The following is a 23,955-nucleotide window of genomic DNA, read 5'->3' on the forward strand; positions in this document are numbered from 1 at the left end:
AATAGTAACTAGCGAGTTTCGAAAAGTACTGATATTTATTAGTCTGCGCAGGTGTTCTCTTAGCGTATACGCGTACAACCGTCTAACATCTAACTAAATACAATTTCGTAGTGCAGGTAAAGGTGCCTTATAACGGTCCTCCACGAAATACGAAGCGAATTCGTTACGCGAATTTTCTCCGGCCGTTGACCAATGAGCGGATTGCTTTGCGAGAGGATCGTCCGAAATTTGTGCAAAATTTATCTGCGATTATCGATATAAGACGATCGTGAACGATCTTATTCGATTATTTCAAGTCTCGGATCGGTTTCCGAAGTCGAACCGGAAGAGGAAAAGATTTCGCGTGACGATTAGAGGCGATTTTCAATACTGGACGAGATGCTAGAATCGGAAAACGTGGTAAACGATCGCGTGTGCGTATGTGTATGCGTGTCCCTTGTGTGCGAGTGCGTGAAAAAAATAGAAAGAGATAGATAGCGAAGGGAAGGAAAAGAAAATGCGTCAAGAGTTTATCGTGTAATATTAATCTAAGAGATGTAGCTAAAAATTTTCTATATCGTAATATAATATACACTCCGACATATAATTACAAGTATAATATAATTTAAAATCATTCTTTATTTTCAGGACTCTTTTCTTGTCAGGAAAAATCCTAGAAAAATCACACGCAAATCATAAAAATGATTTTAAAAATGCAAATGAAACAAATTTTTTTTAATTGCTATATTTAACGCATGATTTTAGCTTCAGAAATCTAATTGAACCAATTGGCACTTAATAAGTATAAAATCAGAATGGTGCTTCTCTAATAATTAAATACATGAAATATTTAATTGTATATAACTTAAGTTTATGATAAAAGAACGGGTGGCGAGAATGAGAGAGATAGAAAAAGTGTGAACGAACGGGTGAGTGGGCGAGAGTGAGAAAGACGGAGCGAGAGAGGAAGCGGAGTGTAGTGATGATTATCCCGACAGGGTAAACATGTCAAAAGTGAGCAATACCAAAAATCATGTTCTCTCATCTTCTCGAGTTCTTAGTTTCGGCACGGCGTCAGCCGAGGAGAAAAAAAAGAAAAGAGAGAAACAAAAATGTATGTCAGTGATTTTTTCGCGTCCGGCGAAGATTCCTTCTTTCTTCCCGTCGCATTTGCTGCAGGGTCAACGCGTCCGTTGCGAGATATTAATTATATATTTCAAAGATGGATGCAATTCCGAAATAAAAACCCCTTAAATATGTCAGATGGTTGCAAGTTAATTCCTTTTTCAAAAAAAAAAAAAAAAAAAAAAAAAGAAGAAGAAGAGGAGAAAAGAGAAAAATATTGCCTGATTCCTTTCGAATGTCATCCTTCTTTTTGATAAGTTTTCATTATCCAATTCGTGTCTTGTTTTATGCATATCACAGAAAGACTTTCTCCATATTTTTACTCTTCCTATATTTTAAAAAAATAAGTTTAGTATAGGCGTATTATCAAGTTAGATGATTATCACGTTTTGATAGCAAATATCGAATCGCAGATGACAATAAAAATAATTAAAATAATAAAAATAATTAAATAATTAAATTGTTTGCATCTAATCATTTTGTTAATGATCTTTCTCTAATAGTGCGAGTAAATTCATGGTGAGGATTCGTAAATAAATTTCCAATTAACAATTATTTATAGTTGAATTTTTATATCTATTAGTGTAAGATCGTAAAAGTCATATATTTTATAACACATCGAGCACTTCTACTATAAATATAAAAATTACATTCCAAAAAATTTTGTTCAAGGATTTATTATTTTTATCATATTATTTTATTTTTATCATATTGTTCTTTATATCTTTCTTCGCGCGAATAAAGCGATAACACTATATTTAAATATCAAATACCGATTAACATTAATTTTAAAAATTAAAATTAATTAATATTTGATATTTAATTCCTTTGCGAAATTATATTTAGAAAATAGATAGATAATTAAATTATTCTTTTAGAATATGTAATCCATTAAATATTAATTGTAAATAAATATATCTTCTTATAATTATTATATCGCTAATACGTTTAGTATTATTTTTAATATAAAATAGAAATATTATTTTATTTTAATATATTAAGTATTTTAATATAACCAACACAAAACTTTAATTAATTCCAAGATAAATTATATAAAAAGTTTTTCTCTTTTACAACGATGCATTTGTTGATTTGAATTTCATATCATTTTATTTTATTTTAACAGAATTTCACAAGATATGATATCAAAACGGATGTCTTCAATATGCCTAAGTTTTAAAGGATTAAATTTATTCTATTTTTTCTTGATTAAACCGCAAAAATCGAAACAATAAAATTTTCTAAATAATATTTCGTGTATTTTTCGTGTAAAATTGCACGATGTAATAAAACTCTCGAAAATCGTTCAGCATCTCATATGTATGGCCTATAGATACGTCTTTCCAGACCAGTTTTTCTGCTCCTCGAATTTCGATAATTAATTATTATCATATGACATAATATGATGATAATATTTACGGCTCTACTTGAACTCGATCTGTCAATTCGCATATCATTTCATAATGCTTCCGATGCAAACTCCATTTTTATCTACACTGGACGACAAAGTTCAATTTAAATATTCAGTAAAATAAAAGGAAAAACTTTCTCATTATTTATTCTTTCTTACAGAACGAAAAAAATCGCATTTGCAAATGCATTGTCGACATTTCACATTTACATTTTTATTTACAAAGTATGTACACGTGGGCGCGCGTTTAACGTCTCTCGCATATAACGAGTGTTTCTCTGTACAGTCCTTTCATTCTTTCCTCATTACGGCATTAATATCACGAAAAAGAAGCATGCTGTTGATTGAGCAACGATCAACGATTTTTCACGCCGGGGAGATCGAGCTTTTTTCTCTTGGCGTTCGTCTTCGACGTTAGAGCCGGCAAGACACAGCCCTTCGATTCAGGGATCAGAAGCCCTTTGTGCTCCAGCCGTCGAATATACGTGGTGTTCGGTATTACCGAGACCGGTCCGAAGTAACGTAATTCACGTGGTCGACTCATTTGCAGCTTGTTCGCGATATTTGCGTTAACTCGATCTCCCCGCGAATCCTCGCTTTCCGTCGTCTCGGGTTCCACGTTGTTATTCACCGCTACCATGTTGGTATTCACCGCTTGCCTCTCTTTGATCAACGTCATCTGCCATCTAGAAGCGATAAACACGAATTATAATAATAATAATAATAATAATAACAGAAAAATAGAAAGATAATGAAATAAATCTTATAATAACAAAAAAAAAAGGTAAAATAAAATCGATAAAGTCTTTAAAATCTTTTATAGTTGTTTTACATTTTGTTTATTGAAATTTCATAATATTAACAATTAATATTTAACAATTTATTTTTTACTACAAAAATTTAATATTTTTAATTCGCCATTTAAACTTTAATAAGCTAATTTGTTATAGAGTTAGATTAATTCCTCAACCTTCCGATGCTACTACGGCAGATCCTGGAAGACCCTGTTTCCGTCCTCTTTGTTCCAAGCGGATTCATCGCGGACTCTTTCGCAACAAGTCGCTGCAACTCGCCGAGGAATCTGTCGGCGAAACCATCCTGCAGGAAGAACGGATGACGCAGCAACGTCAGGCACTTTGGCCTGACGACAGGATCCGTACGAAGACACTGCGCCAGAAAGTCAACTGCCACCGAGCTCCACGTTGGAAAGAGACTTCGGAGAGCCGCGGTAGATCGCGTTAAACCAGCAACGTCGTCAGCTTTCGCGTGCCGAAATAGAATTATATGGGCGCTACCATTTGGCGGCTGCTTGCCATAAAGAGGACCTGTTTTCGGCAATACATTGCCAAATATGACCATGTCAGATTTAATAAGATAATATAACCAAGTACCTCGCACTTATATTTCAGCAAACAAACAATGGACTACAAATTTTATATAAAGAATTGCTCTACATTATTTTTTATTATTTTGCTAAAATATTATCATTCATAAAATTCTATTTTTAAGTACACGATTGATAACAAAATGAAGATGCCTATGCCGATGTCATAAAAATATCAACAAAATATAACACAAATAATGATTTTCATATAACACAAGAAATAAAATATCGACAATGCTCGATAAAGCATCCTTGGCAGCTAATAATTTTCTTATTTTTTTAATCTATATTTAAGTTCAAGCTACATAATTATAATTAATTGAAATACTTCTACTTTTCTCGAATCGATATTATTGCAAGAAATAAAAATGTCTGAAATCTATTCCTAAAATTGAAGATGAAATTTGATCGATCTTTTAATTGGCTATCAAAATTCCTTCACCGATCATCGTCCATCCTCTTCATCCACCACTCACCGAAGACTTTTGTGATACGATAGAGCTGATCGACGTCACTGTCACCGGGAAAGAGAGGCTGACCGGTGATTATCTCGGCGTAGATGCAACCGACCGCCCAAACATCGATTTCTCTACCATACTTGGAATGACCGACGAGAAGTTCTGGCGCGCGGTACCACCTTGTCGCCACGTAATCAGTACAAGACTCGTTGGTGACATAGCGTGCAAACCCGAAGTCGCAAAGCTTGATTACACCGTTCGGCGATACCAACACGTTTTCAGGCTTTACGTCGCGATGCATGATCTATCGCAAGGAAAATCTCTCTATCTGAGAAATAATTTGAATAGTCAAACAAAAAAAAAAAAATAAAAGTGAAACGTCACAGTCGAACTAAATAAAATGGATAGGATGTCTAGAGAAATCCGGACCTTGCTATAAAAATAAGTAAGGCAATATTTATCCAGAAAAAAATTTCTAAGAACAGAAGAATCAAAGATAAAAAGTGGAAAAAATTTGAGAAAACTATCTGGTTAATTTATGATAAAATTGCAAATTGTAGAATCACTGCATTGTTTGTAGAATCCTCCTTTATAACAGCGATCGCAGTGGGAAAATAAAGATTGTTCTCCGTTATGTTAGAACTTTCCGAGTCAAGCATGACTAAATATGGCAACCATTGCCCTCGTTTGTTACAATGCTATCATTCATTAAGTATCCGGCCGTTGCGTGTTACTATACATGCACGGCTTACTGCAACTTGGAATTTGAGCGTCACGGCCGTGAACTTTACCGTAACGAAGGCACGCTTATTGCCAAAGGTTGCTGATAAATAAATGTACGTCTCTGTGGCGCACATACAGATATTTTGTGTTTTTCAAAAATATAAATTAATTTTAGTGAAAAATTTAAAGTTTTAATATTTATTTTATTACAATAGTTACTTTCAACAAAGTGTTTCATGTGTTGCTCAACTTATTAAATAGTTAACGTATTTGAAAAATTTAAAAATATATAAAGATATATAAAAAAATATATAAAAATATATAAAGGTGGCAAAAAAATAATTTCATTGTGCATATTCTAGGTTTCTTTTAAATACAAGATAATATAATAAAAATAAATTGTAATTTTTAGTGAAAAATATTTCTATTAATATTTTCACAACAAGATCTTTTTTTTATACCTAGAAAAATCTTAAAATATATACAATACACAAGATAATGTAAAGACAATGAAAATAATTATGATATAAAGATTTTTCTGTAATGTTACAAGAATATAAAAAAAAATTTGATTAAGTTTAAAGATTTTACTTACTTTGTGATTATGACAGAAATCCAAGCCACGAAGTATTTGAAAAATATGCTGTCTCGATCTTTCCAAGTCGAGACCATTTACACTTTCCTCCAATTCATCAAGCAGGGTGTGATCGAGATATTCAAACACGAGATAGAGCCGCTTTCTTCGACGAAATACTTCAATCATATTCACCAGATTCTCATGATGCAATTTCTAGATCAAATTTGCCGTTAATATCAATACAACACGCTGTATTTTTCAGTAATAAAATAAACATTTTATAAAATAAGAATAAAAACAGAATGAACTTCTCATCGAACAAATAATTACATATAAATAAATTTATAAATATTAATTTTGACTTTATTACGAATTAATCTTGTTCTTAATAACGATAAGATTTCAATAATTAATACCTTTAACATCCTTATTTCGCGAAACGCCAATTTTCGCACCTGCACGTCTTCCTCCGTCTCCAAAAACTTTTTTATCGCCACTATTTGTCCGGTTTCACGATGCCTACACTTCATCACGAGTCCATAACTTCCCTCACCCACTATCTCGATATTTTCATATTTCTCCATTTTATTCGCAAAATGAATGACGAGAAATTTCACGAATTTCTTTCGCTAGCGAAAAATCGCAAACCTTTTTGTGCATCCAGATTTGCGCACTAAAAGGCATACAATAAAATCGGACATTAATTAATCATTTAATTATAATTTTAAAATTAATTTTAAATAATTCCAAGCTAAATCAATATTGTAATATTTGTTGCCTTCAGCCTTTTAAATAACGATTAAGTTCATTTCGTATCATAAATAAACTTCAACAAATTTCCAGCCAACAAATTCCATCACTTTAATATCACACATTTTATGAGAAAAAAATTACGCTTCAAATTATGCTAGTAAAATATGCAAATAATATCTTGTGTATATTTGTTACAATCGAAGAAGTCACAATTCTTAATGTTGCTTCGCTCGCCGACAAACCTGAACTGCTCCGAAAAGCCTCGTGCACAGCCCTCATCGATGATTATCGATCTGCCGGTAATTAGTTAGGGGTGGTCCTCACTCGAAGATACAGGAAGATGGGTTAAAAGGGGGAAGTCGATCATTAAGACATTTCTGCAAAGTTAAGAATTCATGGAATAAATAAATATTAATATTTCGATTATAGAGCGGAATCTCCCTTTTAAAAAAAATTGTTGCTAAATGAGTTTCATACATTTTGTTTATATGCTTTTAAATATCAATTAATATTTAGCCTTGAAATGCAATTTCATGCCAAAGCTGAAAAGCTGTAATTACACATATTATTAAATTAATAATTAATTTAATTTATTTATTACCGATAATTAAAATTTATTTAATTTACGTTGAACGCATATTAATCGTTATTTATTCTCATTTTACTTGTAAAAAATTCATCTTTTTAACGTATTTTTTTCGAGAAAAAATCGGAATTCCATCAATTATGTCAACATTGTAAGATCGAGCTAGATAAAAATAGATAGATATGTAAAGAGTCAAGATAAAGAGAATGTGTTATAATTAAAAGACATACAAGCAGATAATGTCACAAGATGACGACATGCATTTTGAGCTGTATTTGACAATTTATTTAATTTAAATTTGAATTGCGATAAATTCTCGAATTCTTTACTAAAATAAAAATATAGTCAAATAATAAATAAAATACACAGTAATATAAAATAGAATAAAAATTGTAAAAATTTTTGGTTAACATACATACGAGATTCTTCGAATAATTAGAAAAATTCACGATGTGGCTCGAAAATTATTCAAATTGTCGTGTTGCCGGGATAAAGATTTGACTTTATATGATGTGCAAGGAACAAAATTGTTGAAAAAATGTAAGCAGGAATTTCGGGACGGCTTATCTCAGATCGATCCTATCGATGGCAACTTGAGCGATCGTTCAGACGAATACAATTTCCTCGCTATCGTGTCAAAGATGTTCCGCGTCATAGTGAATTTATCGCCGCAACTCGGTGAGTACAATCGATACACGAATAGCAATTGAAATTTATTTATAGACGAGTTCGGTGACTTTCCTTGATAAGCGTGACCGAAGGCAACGGTCCTTCAAACGCGATTCCGACATTAAATAATAAAAATATCGATGCAATGCGTACAATGCATCTCTACGTTCTAGCGCACTCATCTTTTGTCGAAATTTTCCCGAAGAGAAAAGAAGTAATCAAAGTATTTCAATTGCATTATAATACAATCTAATAATTTTTCTCAATTTATAAAATATACTATATTTGTGATAACCTTACAATAATTTATAGAGCACATGATCATAACGATCTAAAAAATCTCCTTTTATTAAATTATACTACTAATAATTTACTTTATTTTAGTAATAATTATTAGTAATAGTAATAGCATTCTTTACATGGAAAAAAAACGGCTTTATTGAAATATTTAAACATTTCACCAGATCTAGGTGCAGATCTAAAAATAATCTTATTAAGCCACCAAAATAATTACGTAGGGCGCTCAAGTTGAGCCAAAAATATTTATAATATTATCACCGATGTTCAAGCGTAAGATCATTTTCTGATCTATATCTGATCAAATGTTTAGATACCTCGGTAAAATTGCTCTTTCCTAAAAATCCTTTCCTATATAGCACACAGAATAACAACCACATAGGAAGCCTAGAATGTCTGAGGAATGCCGTAGCATCGAGGAATGAATTATTATCACGGATATCGTGCGTGGACGAGCGCGTCTGTGTCAAGCCACGTGGTCCACGATCATGAGAGACGTTTCGTGGATCGATGAAGAGCAGAGGAGCGCAACAGAAGGAACCGCTTGAGTCGGGGTCCATTCGGAGGCGCCGTGTCGGTCGAGAGCACGGAAATAGACGCACCACATGGCGGGGCTCGATTCTCCTCCGGCTCTCGGTCCTCCTCCGCTCCCCCGCGTAACGCATCCGGCCGCCGCTCTAACGCGCGTTCGCTCCGCATTCGTTCGCCGTGCGTCTCGAACGTTTGCCCGACGTCGGATCGTCTTCGGTCTAATATGACGCGCAGCGAGCGCGTCGCACTCGGACAGCAACGGGCGCAGAAGTCACGAAGATCGAGAAGTGCGGATCCGTCTGCGATCCGAGACCGCATCGTGGGAACCGCGTGAAAATCGCGCGAGTTTTTTAGCCGCAGCGAGTCCGGGACAGCGAGTGGTCCCGGAAGTGCGCGAGTGCGTCGTCCTCCTCCTCCTCGTCGTCGAGCGGATCGTCCGATATTGATATTATGCGAGTACGAAGACACTTGAAATGGTGACTTTGACGCGCGTGATTGCGTGGAGAACGGGTGTGAGTCATACATGCGGGTTGCAATTTCACAGTTTCGCAATTTCTCGATAACGCGGTGCGACACATTTTCATATCTGTGCAAGCTCGGAGCGGTTGAAGAAATGCCGCATCCTTCCGCGAGTTAAAATTGATACGAGCTTTCATCGGGGGGGGAGGGGGGCTTTCATCGTTTCGTCACGATCAGAAATGAATTAAATAGAGTGATTTTGGACGGAAGATAATTTATTAGTAATTTAAGAAAGAGAGATCTACTGGATCAGCTATCTGGATCAGCATTAAAAATAGTGAAAACGTACTTAATGATAAATGCGAAGATGATACAGATGATTTTACGAGCGAAGAGAGCTTCCACAGCTGTTGATTGATGAAAAGAGCGAAAAGCATGAAATCGAAAATATTCCGAGAAAACCGTTTCCGCAATGTGCATGCAAGAATACGCATCTCGGTAGCATATCAGAAGGCGAGATAAGTTTAAAGAGCGATCCCCCCCGTAAAAGTCAAGTGCACGTCTTGAAGAAGATGTACTTTTCCAAGAATTGTTGCATCGAGAGAAGGATCGGTGAAACAACGCAACGAAATTCCGTAGTGAAATTCCCGAAGAAAAGAAGTAATTTGAGGCATATTCGAAAAAATTGCATAATAAGATTATAATATCTTCACATTTTTAATATTTTCTTTGATCTTATGATAATATCTTCAATTCGATTCTATTTAAATGTCGTATAAACAATGATATTTTATGAAGATACGTGATGACAGTTCCAGATTTGAAAGCCATTTACGAAAGTCATCGAAGTTGACTAATGCGTTAATCACAAATGCGTTAAAATAAAAATTAAGAGAAATTAGGGAATATTGAGAAACGAAGAAATATCAGCATCAATAATTTTAACATTAATTTTTCTCCCTTTATAATCCGAAAAGTTTCCCTGGAAGATTGATGAAGAAGTAGTTCTTGACAATGAATTAAATGAGAAGAATGTCGCTCGGATTCAAGGACGGGGAGATGATAAACGATTACCGAAGGGAATCGCCGTCGGTGGCAGGAAACGACGACACCACCCGGAACCGATAAACTTACAAGCCGATTAGATAAAAAGATGGCCGCTTGCCATTCGACACCTGCTGTGCAACGCCTGCAGTTGCAGAACTCGGCTCATACGGGTTACGGTGCGATCAACGGCATAGGTGCCTCGAATCAAAAGACTCTTCAGCAATCGTCCTATCCGCCGCATTTGCTCAACTGGGTCTACCTGGCCATCGCCGAGCAAAATCCGTCGCAACCACCTGATCAGGTAGTCATCCGAACGACGAATACCGAAATACCCGAAGATCAGAATTTATCTTTATCTAAATACCTGAACTCTTCAATACATTGAACATCTCGAGTTCAATTTTTGATCAGTGCCTTAGTAAAGATAAAGAGTTTATTTCCAGATTGTCTTAGAGTATCTTATCTTCAAAACCTGGAAATTGTACGCTGAACAACTACAGATTACACCTTTAGTCTAACAAATAATAATAAAAATATCCGAAAAGAAGAACTCAGGCTGTCCCGAGGCCCTTTCGACAAATGTCATTTTAAAAAAAAATCGATCGGATTATTTGTTTACATTTTAGAGCAAACTGCTTCCTACGATCTGGAGCAATTTTCCCGGTGCGACATCGCAGGCTTATTTACATCAAAACGCGTTGAATCCGTCCGGATCCGTCAGACCCATGAGAGATAGCGGAACGGAAAGTATCGCGGATTTAGCGGTACATTTTAACGAATTGGTCTTGAACGACCGAAAACCGATAAAAAAGCCGCCGTCAACATACCTGTGTCATTTGTGCTTCAAGAAAGGACATTATATTAAGGATTGTCCACAGGTCAGTATTTTTTTTTAAAAGCTTTACACGTTCTTTTCTTATTTTACTTAATTTTAATCTTAGCTACATATTTCGTTACTTTTTAAAAGGATTCATTGGTTTTTTCAATACTTCACAATAATTTCCATACTTTATAATAATTCCAATTATAATAATTTTATAATTATTATCTTCCATATAAAATACAAATAAAAACTCTCACGAGTATCGTATAAGATTCCTTTGTAAGAACATTGAAGCAAATCAGCGTTTTTTAAACAGTTAATTAAATCTCGAATAAGAAAATATAAATTGCAATCATAAATTGAAGTTTAAAATCAGATGTGCATAGTACAACTTGTAGTATACTGCAATTGAATGTAATCTTTGTCGTATCATGATTCGATTTCAAGATTTTAAAACGCGATTAATTAATCTACGTCTGATTCACTGGAAAAGTTGATCGATTATTACATCAATGTCATCTAACAACGCAACAATGTTTTAGATGTATCTTATCAACTCTTTATTATAAAAATATAAGGCTCGATTAAGAATGAATAGAGCTTTAGATAAAGCATTGATAGAGAATCGGACAAAGTGATGGATAGAAGATAAAATCAAGATTAAATGGATGATTAATAAATTGAGTATTAATCACTAATACTTAAAATTGAAACCGAAAAGCATCCTATTACGATTTTCAGCATACTTTTTTGATATCCCAATTTACTTACAGAATACATTCTTAAATTTTTCAGTTATAATTAAGACATTTAAATTTAATATATAAAATTAATAAAAAAATAGCATAAGGCAAATCATAATATCTAATCATAACAAATTTTTGTTTCACTAACTAATTCAATAAATATCAAGTAATGATGACATTACATCAATAATTTCCTCAATATAATGTGTGTTATACGTAACAATTATATTGTTAAATAGGAAATTATAATACTGATATATTATTGATTCAGTTGAGATTTGATAACTAGGAAATATTCAGAAAAAAATAATTTCCGAATATAATATTATCTTTTTATCGTTCAAAAGTTCATTCTTTCTCTTAAAAAAATTGATTAATGTTAGTGTAAAACATATATGAAATAACGGTTTTATCGAAGTAAATCTAAAAACTTGCTTACAGATACAGAGCTGAAAATAATTTTGTTAGATCATCAAAAATATTATGTAGGACGCTTAAGTGTTACGTGTTATAATATTGCAAAAATTTTTGCCATTCCAGCAATCAATTTGAGTATCCTACATAATTATTTCTGATGACTCAACAAAATTATTTATATCTGGTCAAATTTTTTAAATCGCTTCAGTAAATCCGTTCTTTTCGATAGGAAAGAATTTCTCTTTCTTCTCTCATTTCGTTGAAATGACTCAGCAAAGATCTCTATCAGAGAACACAAAACTTTCGTAACGAGCCATGAGTAAATGTAGCGATACTCGTAAAGCGGCACGCGTGCCTTGATGCAACAATAGCGAGATGCGCGTGCATCAATTGGGCGCTAATTGACATAACAAACAGCATCTCTGGGACGTATGACGTCACACGGTCAATCAACGCGGCATGCTCGATGAGGGTGAGCCAATTAAGACGCTTCTCCCGGATGGAGGTGACTACTTCTCACATTACTCTCATTTATCGACAGGGGTAGAATTCTAATGCAATTATTCTCCAAGTCGAAATGAAATAATTGATCGACGCTGATCGATCGATTTGAGATTTGAGATTTCACGAAGGATTTTTGTATTTCTCAAAGAAGATAATATCCCTTTGAAAGCTGTATCTGTGCGCGAGTATCACGAATGCTCGCGCATCAGCCTCTTCAATGGTCTTTTGGTCGTTCATTTGTCGACATCATTTTCAAATTCTACGCGATATTAATTATATATGCGAGAGATTTATGGTCCACCTGCCGAGCTTGGCGAGCCAACATCCCCGACATACGCGGCTTTCAACGATTCGATCGCTCAAGCGTTTGCCGAATTTGCATTTCGTGAAATTTCGCGGCAGCGGCGGGAAGACCGAAAGAATGGGAAATTGAATTTCTCGATTAAGAAAATTTGCGCAATTTCCGCAGGCACGACCGAAGGGCGAGGGCCTGACGCCGTACCAAGGCAAGAAGCGGTGCTTCGGCGAATACAAATGTCCCAAGTGCAAGCGCAAGTGGATGTCGGGCAACAGCTGGGCCAATATGGGCCAGGAGTGCATCAAGTGTCACATAAACGTGTACCCTCACAAGCAGGTGAGCGCGCGGGGGATGGAGGTGTCCATCTCCTCCATCTGATTTCGCGGTGATTTTCCCCCCGTCTGGTTTAATCGTTAGAACATAAAATTAGTCGGAATCTTCCACGACGACGGGGGGCCCCGCCGTCGGTCTCGCTAAAAAGACTCTTGGAACCGTTTTCGCTCTCTCGAAATATTGCGCGGCCGAGAGAACGAAATCTCGTGCAAACCGACGCGAAAGCTAATTATAGTCGCATAATCGCGCTCGGCCGCGCTCTTTGCCGTCCGGTGTGCAGAAATACCCCGGTCGGAGTCACCGGTAATCGTTACGTTACAGATCCCAAAAGGCGTTTTGCGAAATTCCTATTATAATCGAGCGTCAGCGGCTACGCCGCTCCGCTCCGCTTCGCTCCGCGAGCGAGTAGATGACGATTCCAAGATCGCTGTACCACCGCCAAGTTCTTCTCTTCCGAAAACCGAAACTGGGAAACGAATGTCAATTCGACAATGTTAACGACGTCGATCTAAATTACATTGCAACAATGCCAATTGTATTAGTGAGACGTAATTTAACGTCGGGCGAACAGGAGAACGTCTTTGTACGTTGAGACCACATTCGGATCGAGATCTCTAATAAGATTTCTATTCTCGTCTCGCTTCTTCACTCGCGAAAGCGCAAACGGTGTGGGCAGTAGAAAATCATTTCTATTATTTTCAGAGGCCGTTGGAAAAACCCGATGGTCTGGACGTGTCCGATCAGAGCAAGGTACATCCTCAGCATCTCTGCGAGAAGTGTAAGACGTTGGGCTATTATTGCAGACGCAGCGCGACGCAGTAGCTTAGCGATAGCCGAATTCCGTCCAATTTATCTCGCCGATCCAATTAATCGCGTCAACGAGAGGGAAAGGGTTTAGCGGTGAGCTGGAGGGAAGACGATTCGTTCGAGACGTCCACGAAATGCGTCGACGCGAATGTGGATTGGATCGGGCGTACAACGCTCGAGATGAAATATGAATGAAATCATAGCGAGAGAGAAAGAGAGCAAGAGAGACAAATGAAATGATATATTTTTATGTACATTATTTACGATTAGAGTTTTTTATCGCATGATTTTTGCTAACGATCGAGGACGCGGCGCTTTATTATTTATGTATATTGCTGAACAATATTATTACCTACACGAATATTAGATAGAATATTAGATACGTGCCAGTAATGGGACTCTAAAATTTTCGATAAATACTATCGTATCCCCGCGCATATGAAGGAACGCGTGTTGTATACGAGTAAAAAAAACGAGGGCATCGTTCTCAGGGATATAATAAAATGTTCTAACCCTAAGAGCTAATAATAATCGCGAGTACATCTTCGAGAAAGGGAATTATCCCCGTAAAAGAAATAAGGAGGAAAAAATTAAAAAAAAAAAAAAAATATTTATGATAATTCCGAACTGCAATACGAAAACGCAATATCGATATAATTTTTACACTAGAAATGTACAGTCATGTTCTATTCACAGTCATACAGTCTATGTACAGTCATACAGTCTATTTCCATTTTTTAAATTAATATTTTTTTTTTGTATTAAAGACACTAGTTTGGAATTTTCTAATTTTTTTATCAATTATTTTGATGAATATTAAAGTCAGAAAATTTAAAAGTTCTATTTTTGATACCAAAAAAAGTATTAATTTAAAAAATTAGAAAATGATCGGTTGGCACATCTAATATGAAGCAACCCCTGCGCACAAACAATATTCCACAATAATTTATTGATATCAATTGTCATTTTATCTACGTTGTTATTATATTCAGAAGGTATTATTGTACAACTTCCATTTATTATATTAGTCCTTTCACAGCTGCATTAATATATCATTATAATTTAATCATTATATATTAATATATATTACATTATTAGCTTCATTCTTATCTTTTGTATCGAGATATTGATCGCGCAGAGGCCGCTTTATTCATTGGATATTCTTTGGCTCCGGGAACATAAACATGATACGTGTACAAATCTCTCTTCTTATTCAATATATTATTTGCATATGTACAGATTGGTCTACGATATCGCACAAATGGAGAGACATTTGAGTTAAAAGTATAATTACAAACAACGATGAAAACCGATGTAATTTCGTAGAGTTCGTTCTTATCGAGGCTATAAATGCATATGCAGAGCTCAACACCTTTTACCTGTTCGTGATACGGAATCGCCAACGACTGACGCAAGACTGTCTTTCGCGTATTTACAATATCTTCGGCCTCGAAACTCGTTGAGATCGCAATGGATTCTCGAAATCATTGTCAATTAATTTGCCATTTTCTATAAATCGCATTGAACATGTACGAACCTAACACACGTATTCATGCGGACATGAGAGATTAGAATTCTCTTACCTGCTGTAGTAGTAGAATTTGTAAATGTTAAGTAGAATTTGTATGAATCGAGATAGATGATTCGCAGCATTCTATGTGTGTATGTGAAACACAGATGCAACACGTCGATAAAACATCAGTAATGAGAAACTGATCGGTTTTTCAAGAAGATTTGGCCTATGCATTTGGCTTATTCGTGAAGAGCTCCTTTCGTCCGCAAAAAATGCAAAAAATTTAAAAACGAAACATATGATGTAACGAGTGCTAGGAGTGATGAACACTAGGAGCCGAGAACAACGAGTTGTATTGTCATTGTTATTGCTGAGATTACGCAATAAATGATAATCTTAACAATAACGCGAACATACCTGTATGGTACATATATATTATTTGTATATAATGAGTGCTTTCCAAATACAAACCAAAGATACAACAACTCTGCGCCTATGCTTATTTTTCCTTATCTATAATCAATCATTCTCGATGTTCTACACAGAATATAACCACGCACTGTAGAAATATTTTATATGATACAATTTATACATAAGAAATATACAGTGGTCAAGGATTAGTGACGACGAAGAGAAGATCCGCTGGATCCTCGCTAAAATACGTCGCGGAATTAAACGTCGTCGCCCCATCAGAATCTACTGTCTTCGTCTGTAAACAAAATATTGAGTTACATTTTACCATAGCTTCCGCTATCGGAAAAAGTAAACTATTCAATTATTTTTCCATATGATGAAGCTATGGATCATATCGATTTTTCACAATTACAAATGCGCTCGCAAAAAACATTTTTAACCATCGCTTCATTAATGTTAATGAATTAACATATTGATTGTTCCGTTAATTTAGTATAAAAGAATTGTACTGATTAATCTCAAGACAAAATATTGACCCGAACGATTAACTATTCAAGATCCGGTCAAGATATAAGACATAGATTTACCTCTGACGGACCCACGCGGTATGGGGAATTTTCTGTCGTCGGATGTTGATATCGCATTGTCTGTCCGTATGATTGCACAGATTGCGTACACTGTTGTTGCATCAACAGTTGTTGCTGTTCCTGTTGTTGTTTCCATTCCTCATATTTTTTCATCGCAAGAACCAAATCACGCTTTTCATCTGCCAAACCAACATTTTGCGCCGTGTTCTTTACCAATTTGCTATGTTCTTCCTCGCTTGTTAGCACAGAAAGTTGTTGTTGCTGTTGTTGTAGTTGTTGTTGTTGCTGCTGCTGTTCCTGTTGATGCTGCTGCTGTTCCTGCTGATGTTGCTGTCGTTCAAACGTCTTTTCGCCGGTTAAGGAATTCACTGAGTAGCAAATATCAAAGAAAGTCTGAGCTGTTGGTTGCACCGCGACCGGACTGGACACGCTGGGCGCTGGTTGACCAATTAGAGTAATTACTTGTTGCGTCTCCTTACCATCGGTATTGTACATCAATGTCGGCAACGAAACTGGAACTGGAATTCCGACGGATTGCGCAGGATTAAGAATATCCACAGACTGCGTCGCGGTCTTCGCATCTGCATTGTTCTCAATGAAGTTTTCAACGTCAGCCGAAGCAGAAATACTTTCTGGTTGTGGAGCTATAGATCCCGGAAAGGATGGTGATTGCTGTTGGCCGACCAAGCTGATAACCTGCGGCTGCAGTGATTGCTGCGGCGGCAATTGCGGTGGCGACAGAACAGCGACGGGCGGTTCTGGGAAGAGTTCCGTTCTCAGATTCGGCAGAAACGCGTCTATTGCCCTCCACGTGGGCGCCCAAAGATTGGAGCTCGGCACTAGAACGTTGGTCGACGACATCACCAGCAACATATTCTTTAGCGATTCGGGGATCGCTTCAAATAAATTTTCGCTATTGTCGGCATGCATGTACGTCCGTAGAAATTCGAGTATCGTTAACCACAACGGCAGAAAACCGGGTAAAGTCAGAAGAGGAGTTAGATGATGAAGAAAAACTTTGGAAACCAGTCCCGCGGCCCTGACTCTCGTTTCTGCGACGCCGATAGGATCGTTGGCTGCAATCGGACCCAGTAATTGCGCCAACAGTGGAAATAATACTTCCTCTAGACATTGCGACCACTCTATTGCGGACAATTGTGCCAAATCGGACGCTAACAAGGTTCTTTGAAGATATGAGATTGCCGCTACGCGTACCTCTTTGCGAGTATCGCAGCAAAGTCGTGCGATACCTTGCAGTAGAGGTCGCCAGGCTTGCGGCCATAAAGATATACCATCATCAATACTACCTTCATCTGCCCACCATCGGAATATCCGTGCGATTCTTGTATGTAGCGTCTCCATTAGTTTCAACAGCTGCTCAAAGCTCTTTTGATAGCCGATCAATTCCTCCGTAGAATTGCATACTCTGTTTCGTTTTCCCGCGCATTGCAGTACTGCCTCGGCAAACGTTCTCACGCAGTTAATGCACAGATCAAAATTAAAGGGCGTAACATGCGCCATATCACGCACCAAGAAGTTTAGGCTTTCGCAGCATTTAACGAACGCCACCGAATCGTGCGGTTGCAAATCACGCGCCAGCACTATCGTATCGGCGGCTACCGGAAGCGGCGCTTCTGTACCAGTCGGCGACACTAATACCCATTCCGGTACGGGACTAATAGGTCTAGGATCCAAAACCGATGCCCGAGCGTTCGCCGTCTCGTCCAAGACCGTGTTGGATCGTCTAGGCGCCAATGCGCCTGCACCGGCGCACTCCAGAAGACTGAATACCACCTTCCAATCTTCGGCGCTGTGAATATTAGCGGCGCCCGTTTTCAGCAGCTCGAACAGACCATAGGCGATTTGTCGAGCTAACGGTGCGGTTGTCGCAGACGGCAAATGGGTCAAAGATAATAGAGGAGACAGACACGCAAATTCTTCTCCGCGTAAAAGTCTGATAGCCAAATTCAGCATACCCACAGCCACTCTCTCAAGCAAGTAAGGATGATTCTCGCGCGCAGCTACCGTTAACAGACGATCCAAATGACCTTGGACTACCGGCCAGATACATGTTACTCTATCGCGATTCTGTATAGTTACTTTTAGCAGTAATTCCAATAGAAATATAGATATATCTTCGTCATTAGAATTCACCGAAACTAAAGCACCAACGAGAGAATTAAGTGATTCACTCTGCAAAATGATAAAGATTATTAAAATATATATATTAAAATCATAATTATAACAATCATGTAACAATCAAACATCGATTTACCTGAAAGAACTTGCTTTCCTCTATAATTTTCTCAAGACAACATTTGGCGATAAATTCCATGGCTTTCTTTCGCGCGGTCGCCTCAGCAGGATGTGACACCCGTGACGTATCAGCATTATAGAAATTGAGGAATGATGCTAATATTCCTTGATCGGCCGAAGAAGCTTTGGGTGTTGTTGGTTCTCGGAGTAAAGATATTTTGCCAGATGGATCAATAAAGTCCTCCGCTTCTGTTAGGTTTTCCGGCAACAACCTCGCCTCATAGAGCGATTGTAGACAATCGATAATATTTTTCCAAGAGGCTCTCAAAGCATCCCCGTGTAAACGCGTTATTTCGAAGAGGGTATCAGCAGCCCTTTGGGATTTCGAACTTTCACCGAGATGTAAAACCACTTGCTCAGGTTTTCCGCCGATTATCAAGCCCGTAAATTTACACAGACTCACTATAAGCGTATCCAACTCGCCGCACATGCTATGATGAGCACTGATAGCCGCGCAACTGAAAGAGAAAAACGAAAAGTTAATATAAATGTTAATATAAATGTTATAGTTAATATAAATGTAAATTTAAGATAGCTAAAGATAGATAAAGAGAAAAACACAAACCTAAGGAATGTTTCAGTCACTTTGTGCTGCAATCTGTCTGGTGCTTTATCGTAAGCTCGACAAAGAGCACTCACAATCGGACCCCATGCGTGCTGGGCTAAATCTTTATCGATGAATTCTCCAGAATTACCTACTTTCAAATATATACTTTCAGGCCCGGCACCTCTTCTCAATAAAACTTTCCATAAATAATTCTCTTTTACCAATCCAGTTTGTTCCGCCGGCATTACTATTTCCTCTCCTCTGCACAAATAATAGATAGATGATACTTATTTATAATTTGAATAATCCAGTCTATGTCTCATTTTATAACACTCACTTAATCGAAGTATATATCTCATCTAACATATCTTGATCGAAATCAGTATCGCCATTAACTTTCTTCAAATTTCTTTTAAATTCGTCGGCAGTCATTGGATTATTTTGCCTCTTTACATTATAATTATGCTGATCAACATTTAACATGATAACCGCATAAGCTAATGTAAAGGCGGCATCAGCCGAAGCAAATGGTCTACCATTGCTGTCCTAAACGCAATAATGATTTGTTACTCAAACTTCACGCCTGTATTATTTCTAATAAATTCTAGATTATGTATACTCACATGCCAATGTTCGGCAAATTTCTCGAGTAAAAGAGATATAAGAGGAGCTTCCCCGGGTAATCTGAACGATTCCAAATAAAGTCGCAGCGCTTGATCGATTCGGGTATTTCTTAAATCGAAATTATGCACGAAATAATTGAGAATGTTTTTGTTTTCTTTCTTGCTGATGTATTCGCCGATCGCTTTCTTATCCAAACCAGGATTCTCTCTTAGAAGTTTTGCGACTTTTTCGGGATCCGAATGACCGGGAGTACCACCTAGGAGACCGTGTTCCGTAAGTTTCGCTATACCTTCCCGTGGATTCTCATTAAATTTCTCCGTGCCAAGAACCAACCACTGGAAATAACAAGGAAAAATTCAGTCAATCTGAAGTAGAAGTATCTGACGTAAAAGAAAAGCAAAAGTACTCACCCGCTTGTTTGCTTTTATAGCGAGCAAGTCTTCCCGTGTGGGTAGATTTAATGACGCTTCGTGACGCGATGGTTTGCACAACTCGCCTTTACAACGAATCTTCATGCCAATGATCAGCATTATTATGGCGTCCAAGGATATCAATTGTATGGTGTGCATACCATTAGTCATTGGTAGAGAAACATTCTAAAAAATAAAAATTTTAAATAAAAATTTAAATAAAAATTTTAAAGACATAAAATTCCTGATACATTAATTCATAATATTTATGAGGAGAGATACCTTAGAAAACATTTTCATAAGTTCTTCATACAAATTCGTGCAGTAAAGCCCACAATCGTAATTTAAATATAACTCAGCAGGTAAACCGGGTATTCTCCACAATCTTACTATAGCTTCTACAAATCATAAAAATTTATATCGTCAGTATATATCGTGCATTTGCATATTGTATTATATTTGCTAAAATAAAGATGTACCAAGGGCTAATTCCCGTTGCTCGTATGATATCCTATTAGATTCGGAAACAACTATTTCCATTAATTTAATTAAATAATGTTCCAGTTGAAATTTTAAATGTTCTCTTTGCGATTCAAATAGCAGGAATGATACTTGAAGATCTACAGCGAGAATTGACAATCTGTCTGTTCCAAGTAGCTAATAAATTCAGAACATAATAATATTTATCTCATTTCCTCATTAATAAACATGAAATGCAATTGTAACAGTTAATTAGTTTCTCTTACCAAGATTAGATTTCTACACAAATCATCCTTCACAAGCGCAAGTAAAGATGAAAAGTTAGAAAGAGCGTCGGCGGCGATCTCCAATGCCACTTGTAATAAGCTAAGACCCAAGTGGGTCATAATTTCATTGTTTTGCTTGTCGAGAGGACTACATAGAGAAATAAGAAATCTGAATAGTTCACGAACGCATAACGCGCCGTACGATGCCCGCTGTTGTAATGGAATAAATCGTACTCCTTGACTATTCACATATTCCTCGATTTGCTCAGATTCCTTCACTTTAGACATCTTGGACACATTCTCGTCTATCGATAAATCTTCCACGCTACCAGTCGGAGATTGCGCTAAATCGATGCTTTTCTCCTCGTCGCCTGCACAATCATCCGAAAAATGTGAAGACGTAGATATTATTATAAAATTATTTATTTTAATTAATAGTAAAAGTCAAACTTGATTTTTATAAAACAATTTGACTCTTATATTTATTTTAAAATGGCAAAAAAGACAAATACCTTGACTTTCTGAGACAGATTGCTTAATGGAAGATTCGGATTCATCTGTATTCTTCTGATCAGTTGTATCTTCTTTCTCTATGCTCTTATTTTCTGCCGAGACTGCGATTTTATTCTCCACATCGACATTTTCAAATGCATTGTTCGCTTCAACTGTTTCTGTCTCGTTCTTAATATCTCTGTTGCTTACATCTTTATCAATCTCCTGCTTCTTATTAGCCTCCTGATTATCCACTACTTTACAGTTGTTAAATGAACTTTGTTCATTTTCAGCAGTATCTTTGTTAATAATTTTAGCAGTATCTTTGGTAATAATTTTATTCTCATTCTTATCATCCTCGTTTTTGTCAATGCTTCCATGATTCAATGATCCCTGCATATCAACGATATTACCAACTGGTGAGACGGGAGTGGTAGCCAAGTGACTAGCTCGTATTTTGTCAACTGAACTTGAAATATGTGGTTCTTTCTCGTCAATGTCATCCGTGGTAGATTTGGACTTTTGTTTCATATAACTTTTGTGTTTTCTACTCTTGCTGCGAGTATTTTCCATATTGTTTGCTCTCATTTTCTGTTAAAAGATATATATATAAAACACTGTATATGATATACAGATACTTATAAATATAGTAAACTCACTTTTATGTTCGGCAAGGCTCTGATATCGTCGACAAATTGAGGTAACCTGGTGAATAAATGTTGAACCATATCCCTCAGGCAATGTTCTGCGGTTTTTCTAAGTATTTCTGTAAAAATATCTTGTTATATTTGCGATTTGTTAGCAAAATGTGAAACAACATAACTCACCACTGAGACGTGTTTCAAAACATATCCTAAAGCAACTCAGCATAATTTCGCATACACTTTCATTAGAAAGATAATCGCCAGCAGATGAGAGCATGAGGGCTCTCAGAACTTGCAGAACTCGCATGAGGACCACTCCATCACCAGAAGCATCAGCACCTACAAACCTCGCATGTGTAACTGCATCGGCAATCGCTTCTACGCAAGATGCTATAGCAGGATGATTAGGATCTAAAAACCAACATATATTAAATTATAAAAAAAGAAGAAACATTATTAAAACTAATAATGATTGAAACTAACCAACGAGACCATAAGAAATTATCTTATTAACAGCAGACAGTGCTAAGCTAGTCACAGGTCCTGTAGTTTCTTCAGATCTTATAATTTCCAGAAAAGGAGTGAGAAAAACTGCAGGCTCCAACTGTGATAGATCTCTATGTTCATTTAACACTTCCTTTAAGGTATTCAAGCCTTTCATGAGAATGTCCTGATTGTCATCCTAAAAATTAAATCAGAATGAACTTTCTAGAAAGATTTAGTATAATTCTAGAAAGATTCTAGATAAATTTTAATCTTAATTTGATTTTTATATTTTCTATTAGTTTTAAGAATTAAAATTAAGAGACATTAGTACAAATGGGCTACGTGGGATAAGCATCAAAGTGTCAGCTGCTAGAACAATATCACAATATATCCGATTTGATAGAAGCGATAACAAATGTGTATTCCCACGCAGATGCTAATCGTCTTGTCCATTTTCATCATTGTATATTAACTTCAATCTCGATTTAATTTATCAGCTTTTTCTAATTCTTAAAATCAAAGAAAGAGCAATAAAGCAAGTTAAACCAAGATTAAAGTTAATTAATATTGGTAGAAATGGACATCGTTATACAGATAAAGGTAGCTAAGATTCTAACCTGGTGAGAATGCGACGACCATCGAGCACCACGTCGCATCGCCGTCACCAGGAGACATACTTCGCCCTCGACGACGTACAAGCCGCCCCTACAGAGGCCCACGGGCCTCGTGATTCTGCTCATCCTCGTGTAATCTTGTCGTTACGCCATAACAGGAGCCTAAATGCACAACGCAGCCAAATAAATTCGACCACCGCACATTCCTGAAAATCCGTCACGTCAAGCTGCCACTTCCCACCACCGTCTCAACTTCCAACGCGGTAACCATCGACCTATCCGTCAACCACCGTCGACCGTCGACCACGAATCTCGCGGCCAAACGGCAACGTTCGATTAGTCGATAATGTAAGAGCGTGACGTTATACACACCACACGCGCGTGCGTGGTGTGTGTGTGTATATATATCATACATACATACATATATACAGGATATTCCGTAAGTTATGATCAATCGCTTGGAAGATGATTGGGGTCCCAAAAATAAGAAAAAAAATTGTTATAAACATGTATGTCTGGAAATGTTGTTTTTGAGTTATCGCCATTTTTATGCTGAAAATTGAAATTGCCGTATTTCGAACTTTTTGTCAAAATTAAAAGAAAGTATGATTAGTATATGAGTTTTATAACATAAC

At 36.6% G+C, this 23,955-nt stretch overlaps 4 protein-coding genes across 5 annotated transcripts in view; 2 read left to right on the top strand and 2 right to left on the bottom strand.

Moving 5' to 3' along the window:
- Actbeta (inhibin subunit beta) overlaps positions 1–1,241 on the top strand; it is a 31,221-nt gene extending 29,980 nt beyond the window's left edge. Inside the window, 1 exon segment of the mRNA XM_011645368.2 lies at positions 1–1,241. This exon segment is cut by the window's left edge and continues 4,623 nt beyond it. The gene's annotated coding sequence lies outside the window, so the exon portion shown is untranslated.
- A 1,405-nt stretch (positions 1,242–2,646) lies between these two features.
- Positions 2,647–8,486, bottom strand: LOC105431235 (cyclin-dependent kinase-like 4). Of its 2 annotated transcripts, none has more exons than XM_089071999.1 (7): positions 8,280–8,486; positions 6,653–6,787; positions 6,074–6,330; positions 5,676–5,870; positions 4,376–4,661; positions 3,486–3,840; positions 2,647–3,201 (listed from the first exon to the last, which is right to left on the bottom strand). In XM_089071999.1, the coding sequence occupies exons 3-7, from the start codon at positions 6,239–6,241 to the stop codon at positions 2,871–2,873; spliced, it is 1,335 nt and encodes a 444-aa protein (XP_088928125.1). In that variant the 5' UTR covers positions 6,242–6,330; positions 6,653–6,787; positions 8,280–8,486; the 3' UTR covers positions 2,647–2,870. The 2 variants fall into 2 exon arrangements, with proteins under 2 accessions (XP_088928125.1, XP_011643593.2); XM_011645291.2 differs by having other exon boundaries at positions 6,606–6,787.
- A 188-nt stretch (positions 8,487–8,674) lies between these two features.
- Positions 8,675–15,925, top strand: LOC105431237 (zinc finger CCHC domain-containing protein 24). Its single transcript, XM_011645292.3, has 4 exons — positions 8,675–10,300; positions 10,626–10,877; positions 12,959–13,123; positions 13,823–15,925. The coding sequence occupies exons 1-4, from the start codon at positions 10,106–10,108 to the stop codon at positions 13,940–13,942; spliced, it is 732 nt and encodes a 243-aa protein (XP_011643594.1). The 5' UTR covers positions 8,675–10,105; the 3' UTR covers positions 13,943–15,925.
- On the bottom strand, positions 15,128–23,637 carry LOC105431279 (Golgi-specific brefeldin A-resistance guanine nucleotide exchange factor 1-like). Its single transcript, XM_089071998.1, has 15 exons — positions 23,324–23,637; positions 22,704–22,902; positions 22,404–22,631; positions 22,236–22,342; positions 21,597–22,167; positions 21,085–21,455; positions 20,818–20,995; positions 20,621–20,736; positions 20,339–20,524; positions 19,928–20,263; positions 19,642–19,850; positions 19,323–19,565; positions 18,717–19,215; positions 16,442–18,634; positions 15,128–16,149 (listed from the first exon to the last, which is right to left on the bottom strand). The coding sequence occupies exons 1-15, from the start codon at positions 23,444–23,446 to the stop codon at positions 16,051–16,053; spliced, it is 5,658 nt and encodes a 1,885-aa protein (XP_088928124.1). The 5' UTR covers positions 23,447–23,637; the 3' UTR covers positions 15,128–16,050.
- Positions 23,638–23,955: the final 318 nt, after the last annotated feature.

The sequence above is a fragment of the Pogonomyrmex barbatus genome, unplaced genomic scaffold, assembly GCF_055798465.1.
Source record: "Pogonomyrmex barbatus isolate J1 unplaced genomic scaffold, ASM5579846v1 scaffold12, whole genome shotgun sequence".
Taxonomy (NCBI): domain Eukaryota; kingdom Metazoa; phylum Arthropoda; class Insecta; order Hymenoptera; family Formicidae; genus Pogonomyrmex; species Pogonomyrmex barbatus.